This window comes from Salmo salar, chromosome 20 (assembly GCF_965601325.2).
Source record: "Salmo salar chromosome 20, fSalSal1, whole genome shotgun sequence".
Classification (NCBI taxonomy): domain Eukaryota; kingdom Metazoa; phylum Chordata; class Actinopteri; order Salmoniformes; family Salmonidae; genus Salmo; species Salmo salar.
This window is the reverse complement of record NC_138310.1, coordinates 22,673,758-22,684,530: the sequence shown is the minus strand read 5'-3', so window position 1 is coordinate 22,684,530 and position 10,773 is coordinate 22,673,758. Positions and strand designations below refer to the sequence as shown.

The following is a 10,773-nucleotide window of genomic DNA, read 5'->3' as shown; positions in this document are numbered from 1 at the left end:
TGTCCCAAAGGCGACAAGCTTAGGTCTCAAATAAACCCATAGAAACGCATAAGGCTTATTTTGGACAGATTTTGGGGAGAGTGAAACCTCTCGCTTCGCCTCTTCCTCTATGTCCTTTGTAGAAGTACATGAAGGGATGTGGTGGGTGGGCTTTCAGGACCATACATCGGCCAGCAATAGGGCACCCTGGTCGTCAGTCGCATTCAAACACAGCGTTGATTGGTCGATGAGGTTTACTTCCAATATTATAAACATGTCTACTGCTTGCCCACCCTATGAGGCAAGGCTTGGTAGGTACGACCATACATAGCATAGCCCTGAGAAGCGAAGAGTCAGTGCAATTCATTATCAGTTCTGTATCAAACTATATAAAACTCTGCTAAGCATTTTATTTTGTGTGTTACACTCAAATTTTTTATTATGTGTGGAGAATGACGGCATGTTGGTGCACGTGCACGGGTAAGGCATACGACAAGTGGGACTCCACCGTTATTTCATCATTATAATAACAATCTCAAGCACTGCTCTAGCATTTTATTTTCGGGGTTCCAGAGAGAAGTGACAAGAATATAGACCCCTCCTCTGAAGGGCGGAGCGTGCATTTTTATTCCGATTTAGTATTTTTTTTGCTCTGACACGTCTGCACTGAGTGAGTGGCATTGGCACACTGTCAATCGCTCACTACCGCTGCCATCAAACAACATAAAGCACACAGGCAGAGGCTCGGGCTCATAAATTTCAGCAGGCAGATATTTTTGCGCATCGCTTTAAAGCGTGTAGCCTAATTAATTTCTCGCTGTTATTTTTTCTATAATTTTTCCACTAACGCTATTAACTTTTTTCTACATTTCATATTTTTTATTATTGCATTTGGCTACCAATGCCGCTCATGATTTATTTAATTTGCAGTTATCTTGGAAATAATTGCTATACATTTACAGGTAGAAGGTACTCATTTACTACCTAAGTGTTGTATTTTGTTTTTAATTGTTGTTGTTTTTTCATTCACTTGCTCATTGTTTAATTTCACTTTGGATATTTTTCGCGCTCACAATAATGGGGATTTGAACATTTACAAGAGGAATTGCAAGAGGAAACATAATCAAAAGAAGACCGCTAATAAATGAGAGATCAGCAAGGATCAGCAATACCCAACACGTCAAATCTAAAGAGAAAGACGAATTGACAAGAGGACTCGTGCAGGATACGAGGGACAGCGGCTGTCATTTTGACAAAGAAGTTTTGAAGAATTATAGCTTATGCATTTTCGGACATAAACATTCATAACTACACACACTTCGGACCGTAAATAAACAAGATAGTAAGAAAGTGATTACATGGACACGCGATATTGATACCATCACTGGTACTCACTTATTTATTTTTTCTTATACGCGTAAGCGCAATATCACCAATATTCAGCTCCTTAACGCAACACATGTACTAGTAGTTTTTGTATGTGAGTTTTTCAAGCTAAATTTCCGTTTGTGTGGCTTAGTGCATTGATTCTGTTGCGGCTGACTATGGACGAACAAGCCCGGATCATGCAGGCTCTCGGCGGTGTCAGCTTGGCTGGCCACTCGGTACAAGGAGGCATGGGACTGCAGCCTCCACATGGACACGATGGGACAGATGATGGGCGAAAACAAGATATCGGTGACATTCTGCATCAAATAATGACCATTACTGACCAAAGTCTGGACGAGGCGCAAGCAAAGTTGGTTCATTTATATGTTTTCACTACAAAACACTTTACGCACCATTACGCACTATAGCAAATTAATGTCCATGTAATAACAGGTAGCTAGGCTATAACATGCTGCTCCATACCTGAAACCCACGGACAATTAGTTGCAGGGACCAATGTATATTAAAAAGTTAACACCTGTCATCCAGTGATTCTAACAGTTTTGACACTTGCATCTTTGCCTAGTGTGGAGTCTACAAAAACTTTTAGGGGAAAGTGCAGGCTATATATTACATTTACATATAATGTTGCGTATTGGTAGGCTGGGCTACTGTAAACATTGATTGATGCGTATTTGTAGAATAATGTGTTTCACAGTAACTCATGATATTTTAAAATAACGTTGGGTAATGTCCTAATTTAATTCCATAGCAAGTTATTTTCCATTAGTAACAATTTTGAATGTACACTCTTGAGTAGTTTCAATTGTGAATTATCAACAAATAAACTTTTTTTAAACAAACTTTGAAGTCATACAGAATAGTTAGTATTTCAACAAACAATGCATCCATTGTCATTCGTGTTGACAAAGCACTCTTTATGTTACAACTTTGAGATGCATGTCAACATTACCTACAGATCCTCCATGTGCAAAGTGAGCAAGACCTCGGAGTTATTGTAAAGAGCAAGGACATTATTCAGTCATTTCTTAAAAGTTTTAACAACTGTGGTGTTATAGTGACTATATTTCAATGTTGGTTCTTGTCTCAAACTGAAACAGGAAACATGGACTGAACTGCCACAGAATGAAACCTGCACTCTTCAGCGTCCTCTGCGAGATCAAAGAGAAAACTGGTAAGATTTCACATGCATTAAAGTGTAGGATTAAACAACACGAGGACTGTAATAATAGGAAACATTGCGGAGCCTCAACGCATTTGCACACCGCCATCTTTATTTTCCCCTAGGCAGCCTTATCCGATGTTATCAAGCGGGAGACAGAATCTCCTACGCAATGGAGCAAATTTGTAACAGGAAAATGTAGGCTATGGTTTCACCCGTTGAGAAGCATCCATACCCCGCAAAAAGGTATTATGTGCTCCACGTACAAATTGATAGAGGGTTGTTATTCGATGGTTCCATTGCCGTGGCATGGACGAGCTGGCAACCTGCACATGTTTACGCTGTGCGTCACATTCTCCCGTTTCGCACAAATAAAGGACATTCACCGGCTTTGGTGTTTTTAGGGTACACCACACAACGCCCATTATGTGAGCTGCATCTCAACTATGCTGCATCGTTGTGTTTTATTAACATTGAAAGTATAGCCTACAGTGATTATCCCTGTTTTCACGATTTAAATTAATCCCAAAATGTGTCAGTTACATTGTAATCTCCTGCATAATGAGGTTTTCTGACCACAGGATCACTATTGACATTATTAGCGCTAGTCTATCTAACCGTTATTGCCATCTGTAACGCACATTCAGCATTCATTGGATCAATAAAGTCAGACGTTTCTAACGTGACAAGCTACGTGCAATGAAACGGTGTAAAGTATATATAACAGCATTGTGTAGCCTAATAGAAAACAACATGAAAATATTTGCCAGGCATTCGTGGACAGTCTTTAGAACCAGTCTCTGCACATCATTTTACTTTCCTAATACAAATGGGTAGCATACAAATTAGTAATTGTATTAGGGGTTAACACATTGTTAGAAAGTAGGACATGATTTAAGATTTTAATTATTATGTATAATTAATGTTAAGTATATATTTTTTTATATTACATTTGTTTGGTCATCTTAGTAGCCTTCTGTAAGATGATGCGTAAAACACGAAAGGGGAAACAAGCTCCCCCAAAACAACAACATTGTGTCTGTCCACTGTGTGAGTGAGTGACAATTGTGGCACCATGCGACTTTAGGATCACCTTTTTCAAATTCTAAAATTAATAAATCCACAAACGAATAGGTTGCTAATAGTGGGTTAACCTGTCTTGTGCACCTTTCTTGTGCGTTGCGATGCCATGCAATCCTGTCGTCACAGCAAATGCAGCAAATCAAATATGATACCCTGATAGCACAGTATTTTATCATAATGCGCCTTTTAATTTCTGTTGTTTACCCAAGGTCGAGTGGGCCTGTAGGTTTTGGTGAAAGGAGAATGCTCATAAGAAGCCACAAACACCACAGCCAATGATGTGATGCTTTTGTTAGGACAGGTAGCCAGTCATTCCAAGGCCAGATGGATATCATATGGACCTAATAGAAATAATATAACATTTGGATATGACAAAAAATACTAAGGATTTTATGCCCATATTATTGGAGAAGGTCTTTCTCATGGATATGATTCCTCTCACAATTTTTATGAGCCAAAAGGAGGTTACTGCTAGTCAACTTCTCACATATAAACCTATTACAAAAATGTGTTTGCACTGCAATGTAAAGTACAAATACAAGTTTTCAGTATTGTAGGTGTATATGAAACAAATAAAAAATATTGCAATTCATTATTATTGTTAAAGTGTGTGTGGCTTATTTTTTGGCCAATACCCTATACAGTCTAACAGGCACAGGCTCTTATTCTTGCCCAAAATATTGAACTTTATTAAATACATTTAATATAAAATGTCCTTTTCATTTTAAAGTTTTCAAGTTGTGGAAAGTTTTCTTTCAATCTGTTGCCAGGAGCATTATACTTACTCTTGCTAGTGAATATTTGATATATTTGGTATATTTGATACCAATGGCAGAGTTGCATTAGTTAATGACTACAAGAAATAATACATTGGATTACAAGAGTGATGTAAGCATTTGGCATTTTCCCCTACATGCCGGTCAGGTCTAAGTTTTGTATATTGGTGTCTGTAGAGAGAGAAAGAGTGATGACAGCTGTCAAATACCGGTAAACTCTTAAACCCATTTTAAAACATAGGAAAGTAGCCTATCATACAAAAAAAACTTAAATGACATTCATTTGCTACTGCTTCAAAATAGTGATGGCTTGCCAGATTTGTGGCCTTTGTGGGGCTAATAATAAGCAGAAGTGACTTGGGGAAGACCATAAAACTTAATGAACTTCTTGGCCACAGGAGGTGTCCACAGGGGCAAGAGAAGGGCCCGCTTGGCTGCCTAGCCTACTTGATGCATTCTTTATGCCTGTCGAAAAGGAAGAGGCAAAGCGAGAGAGCGATCGTGTAAGAAAAAGGGACAATGTGATCACTGGATGGTTTAGCTCGATGTAATAGTGTGTGAGCGAATGTGCGTACAGTATACTGTATGCTTCTGTGTGTGCATTATAGATGAATCCATGCATCAATATAAACACACACACAATATGTATGTTTCCCTATACGCTTTCAGATCTAAACCCCACCTGTAGAACTCAAATCTCCATGGGCACATATTGGATTACTTTTTACATATTTATATTTCATATTACATTAAAGATCTAATTAAATATGTATGAGGAATAGAGTCTCCAAGTATGCAAATTATTTAAATGAGCTTGTTTACCAGCTCAGTTGTTGTAATCTTCTTTAATCCCTTTGATAGCCTTTGTTTCAATGTATTTTTCCACTAAACAATATTATTCTGTACTACGTTGTTTGAGCACTCAATTTAGAAAGGGCTGTGTAGTAATGCTTCTTCTGGTTGTACATTTTCTCTATCCCAGTCCCTCTGATCAGTGTGTGTTTTGTGTGCCTTTTGGCATTTGGAAGTAGCTGTAAAGTTATTGTTTTTACTTTTATGAATTTAAATCCACTTTCTATTTTGAATTGAGATGTGCCTCAAAATTCAGAGGTGTGTGTGTGTGTGTGTGTGTGTTTTTTGCTTGTTTGCAGTTTTGTCTACATCTTATATGTATGAAAACATTTGACAGGTGGACATTATTGATCTCATTGTAACCAGATACTCCAGTGCCTTCATTTGATTATACTTTATCAATAGATACATAATGCAATTCAATGCAATTAGTTTGATAAGATATTTAATCGTAAATCAAAGGAGAGAGCAATCTTCAGATATATGAAATGCTCATTATTATTCTTGGATCACACTGTATCAAGCATAAATAAAAACAGGCTAAATCAAACCAGAAGTGTTTGTATTGTAGCCATGTAAACAATGACAGCAAACACACGTATTTACATTTGTTTAAAGAGTGAATGGATGATGTGTGTATCTGTCTTGAGTGTGTGTGTGTATCTGTGTGTGTGTCTGTGTGTCTGTGTGAGTGTGTATCTGTGTGAGTGTGCGTGTGGTTAACATGTGGTTTGGAGTCACAGCCTCCCCCCTCTTAGCCATTGACAGAGCTCAGCTGGTCTGGTGGCCTTCTTGACCGGGTTGTTTTTCTTTCCCACTGTGGGCCATTCACATGCCCCTGTGAATCTTTGCCCCTTTCATGTCTGTTCAAGTGACACACAATCCCAATGTCATTTAACCATGCAATGATCCCATCCGGTGAAAATCATTTCCAACCATGAATTTGACAGCAGTGCAACAAACAAACACGGCTTTAATTATTTTATGTTTAAAGTATGTGCTTCAAAACTGCGCAGAAAATGTATTTTTGGGAGAAAAGTAGAGTAGTTGTATCAAGGCTCTCTTAAACAGCTCCAGTGGAAAAATGTGAAACAGTACCTGATATGTATCTAGAATCTTTACATTAATATGTGTGTTAGAAATACGACGGCCATTTCAACCTGTGTGGAGAATTAATGTATGTATGCCTCCCACTTAGAATCTCAGAAACTCACCAGGGACCTCGGTGCATGGCGTCAAGGGCGGGGGGTTAACTTAAATCTATTTTTCCGCTTGGGTCAGTAGCCCGTGTTGTGTGGTTGGGAAAGAGAGAAGGATGCACTTGACTGGTAAACAGACAGATGGATTTTGCAATGCAAGGCTGTTTCTAGTGTTCGGAGGATTTTTGGCACTCTTATTGTAGACCTAGAGCAGATTTCCTCATTGCTAAAACCCTAGAAGTATTAATTCACTTTGATATGGTAATTAGAGGGCATTATGGAAGAAATGAGATTAAGTGGCAGCATGAAGTCATTTGCTTGTCAGTAAATTGAGTGTTTTTAGCAGGAGGGGTTTGTTTTTTCACTTTCTCTTGGTTTTGCATTTCAATGAGCTGAATGTGCGATATTGCTAAAACTGCTAGAATTCTGTGCCCTTTTGCCCATTTTGTTTTTTCTCTCTCATCATGTTTGACACTAGCAATCTGCAAAAGATCACACAGGTTTGTTCTTCAACATTCCTTTTTTCCACACCTCTTCTGAATTGTGCCCAGCATGTCAGGGGCAGATAAAGAAAAGTAAACTCTAAAAAGATAAGTATGCTGTCATTTCTTTCTGCCTTAGCTTGAGGAAGAACTACAGTGCATTGTGGAGGGAGATCTCAGTGCTAATCAGATGTGCTGGGTTTGTTTTCCCTTGCTCTCCTTTCCCCTCTCTCGCCCTGGAAGAGAGGCTTTCAGCAGCAGCGGGAGCAGCAAGAATAACAACGGTGAAAGATTACCTCCATATGGTATTTCTGACCAGGAAAAGAGAGGTTCTGCAGCAGGACTCCTCTTTGATGTGAGGTTTAATCAATAGAAAGAGATTACAGAAAACTATTACAATCTAAATCACAGTGCGCCACTGAGAGGCTTAGTCCTCTTCACAGCTCTCTCAGCTGCACTGCACTCCTCCTGGCTGCTTATTGACCTGTTGTTTTCCTGACCTTTGACTCATCAAGGTCAGAAACGGGAGGTCTGGAGAGGTAAGAGAGTGCAGGAGGCTCAGGCTGATAAATGCCCAGATCCAGTGTGTAGAGCAGAGGATTAGAGAGACTAGCTACACTAACATACTAGGGGAATGTCAGCATTGTATTGGACAGCATTATGTTAGCCTCCTCACACTACTGAACACACTGCTGAACATGCTACAAAATGTGTCTGTTTGTTCATCTATGTGCCCGCTGTGGTTATGAACACTGGACTGGCTGAATTAATTTCAGAGTGAGGTTGTAATTAACCACATGCAAGGCTGAGTAAAAGCATTACCTTGCGTAAATATTGTTAGGTTTTAGGGGTAAGCATTTCTCAAACCTATAGGGAACATTAATTTCAAGGCTCTCTGACAGAGTTAATGAGCCACCTTAATCTAGTTTGTTGTTAATTTGACATCCCATTATTATTATTATTATTATCAGTAGTAGTAGTAGTAATAGTATTTTTTATTAGTATTACTAGTATTTGTGTTAGTATTATTATTACATTGAGAAAACAATCTAAGTTAATGATATCAGTATCCTTACCATGGCCCAAGATCAAAAGTCAATATTTGTGAAGACTGCCTTGTTCTTTACCATTTTTTTTTTTGTATATAGTGTTGATTTGCGCACAATACCAGAGTCAATGTATGCCGGGGAACAGAAAGCTATTCAGCAGACAGACAATTGACTTTGGCTGCTTTTTGTTTGAGAGTGCCTCAGTGATGTGGCTGCAGTGACTAGATAGCGCTCGGCAGAATGGTTCTCTCACAGCTGGGTTCCTGGCCGTCTCAATGGCAGGGCCACTTGTGCTTCCTCTGCAGCGGGCAGGGGATTGGGAAGATGGGGCTGTTATCTAAGCAGCTCCCAAATTCCCTCCTTTCTCCTAACAACAGAGAAAAAAGAGCGAGCATATGACAAAGAGAGAATAGAGAAAAAGTAGTGTGCATATCAGTATCAATAGGGAGGGAAAATCTGTAATCTCATGCTTTCACATGCTCTGAGTATTTGTTGTATTTTGTTATCCTGAATCCTACAGTATATAGCAGCACCGGAATCTGATTCTGATCTGAATGAGCTGCATTTGAACGATAATCCGCTGGTGCTGATGTCCCTCCATCTGTACTCACGCAGAACCTTGCACTTGCCTCTCTCGCTCCCATTTCTATAGCTGGAAGCGTTTTCTGTGGGCTCCTATGCGAACAACAGCCCATAATTGTTTTTTCCACATACGTTATGCAAATGAGTCTTTATGGCAACTGGCATAAGAATTAGCATCCTCCAACAATATTTTAGTAGGTTAATTGCGAAATTTCTAAATTGTACATCTGCGTTGTTAATTAGGCATGACAGAGGTGGTGAAATAGCTATCTTCAGGCGGTGGCAGCCAGGAGAGGCTGCTTGGGATGCAAAAGGGAAGGATTGATTGAAATTGAGGGGTTACAGCTGTAGGAATGTGGCTGTCAAGGAATACTTCTTCGTGTCTGCCACACGTTTATTTCACACGCTTGACATCGGTAAAGCTTGGAGCAGCATGGCCCTTGCTTGCTTTCTGTGCACTCTCCATTATCCTCAATGTTCTGGTGCCTCTCTCTCTGCTAACCAAACAGAGTATCCCACCTGAACCAACATGCTGCTGAAGCGTGATGAATAATAGAAAAGAAAATTAGAATAAATCTCTCAGATCCTCCTCAGCATTGTTCGTCCTCCATCAGGCAGAAAGGCTCCTCCCACATTGACCCAGTCTGGGTATCAATGACATTGTCTTATATTTGCTAATCTCATTTAATAAATGTGGTCTCTGCTCCCCCACCCCCAACTCTTTAGATGAGCTCATGTTTCATTTAATAAGTACCTTCTACCTCAGATCCCTCGGTTTGCTCCATTCTTTGTTATTCAAGAAAACACAGAGAATATGAACATATAGAATATTAACTCATAGCCAGAATTCTGGTATTGTAATTTCATTGGAGTTGATCAATTCAGTTGGCTTAAAAAAAAAAGAAAATCAGTGGTAATACGTTTGTCTTACGTGTGAGTTACTCGAGATGTTCAATCCCTGCAGAATATATCATTTCTTTTTCTACACTATTTCCCTTGTGATCGTTGCGTAGCTAAGCCCTCCTCTCCAGGGGCCAGAGGTCATAATGTTTCCCCCTGTGGGCTACATGGTGCCCTTATGTTGATGGAGGAACTGAGATGGTGTAGATGTTTTAGGGGCACAGCAACATGGAGGAGGTAGCTTGTTCTCTATCAGGGCCCCGGCATCTGTTAGCATGGCATCTCCTCTAATATATTGCCGCGGCTGCGCGCTCTACAGACCAGAAATAGACCGGCTGATGAATTCGATATCACCTTTGACTCGGCAGCTATTCTTTGCAGGTTAACCAAATTGTGCTCAGTATTGAAACATTACATTTTCATTTAAAGTGAATGTTCCACCAGCCACCGCTGTTTTCAATATTTTATACTTTTCCCCTGACATGTGTATATGAAATAAGTACAATTTGTGATGTGTTGTCATCAATAATTTTGTCAGCAAGCGTAAAAGCTTAAAAAGCCATCCACCCACCACAGTGTTTATGTCTACAGCAAAATGTAAAATGACCATTTACCCATGCAGACCTCGCTGGATGGTTCCTTTCAGATATAGATTTGACAGCGAGTATGTCTGTTAAATCAATTCGTTTCATGTTTACTTAATGACATTTTCTCAATTATACATTGCTAGATTTGTGTCGGTAATATTCAGTTCAAGCCTATTGAGGACTAGTCTGAAAGTGTCTTATGGTGCGATAAGTGATATTGATTCAGTAAGAGCTGATCCCAGATCAGGTCAGGTAACTGAGACACTGGACCATGGGGAAGACTGTTACACAGTTATAGCAATGATACAACTAAAGGTTTGGTTACCGGATGTTTCCTATAGAGTTTCTTTATCTGAGCCCAATCTTGGTGTTAATGTTTTAACGCAGCATTCTTAGATGGTGGAGCTATATTGCCATATAGCAGTTATTAGTGTAAAGAGGGTCAGATGGAGAGACTGGTCTGCTGTCAGTAATGATACTGCTATTTATAGGTCCCCATTTCATTAGCTCCAGTGTTTCAGGGAAGAGATTTTCTCATGGGGCAATAGATGCCTGATGTTCATTTACTCTCCATACACATTACATGTGGACAACCAACATGCCATAATGGTTTTTAGTACAGAGGTGTTCACAGGAAATATATTTGGATGATCTTATTTGTTTTGGGGTTTATCTCTTTTATGATTAGTCGTTTTTTTTTTTAGGTTATATGATTAATATAATATTATCCACC

The 10,773-nt window shown here is 39.4% G+C and overlaps 1 protein-coding gene across 8 annotated transcripts in view; it reads left to right on the top strand.

Moving 5' to 3' along the window:
* Positions 1-308: 308 nt before the first annotated feature.
* LOC106579892 (pre-B-cell leukemia transcription factor 3) overlaps positions 309-10,773 on the top strand; it is a 74,114-nt gene continuing 63,649 nt past the window's right edge. For 2 of the 8 annotated variants that reach the window (XM_045703085.2, XM_082966289.1), the window contains exons 1-2: positions 311-1,717; positions 2,469-2,542. In XM_045703085.2, the coding sequence (XP_045559041.2) occupies positions 1,524-1,717; positions 2,469-2,542 (268 nt within the window). In that variant the 5' untranslated portion in view covers positions 311-1,523. Of the gene's footprint in view, positions 1,718-2,468; positions 2,543-10,773 lie in introns of all 8 variants that reach the window. The other 6 variants (XM_014160240.3, XM_014160239.3, XM_014160234.3 and 3 more) reach the window with 5 other exon arrangements.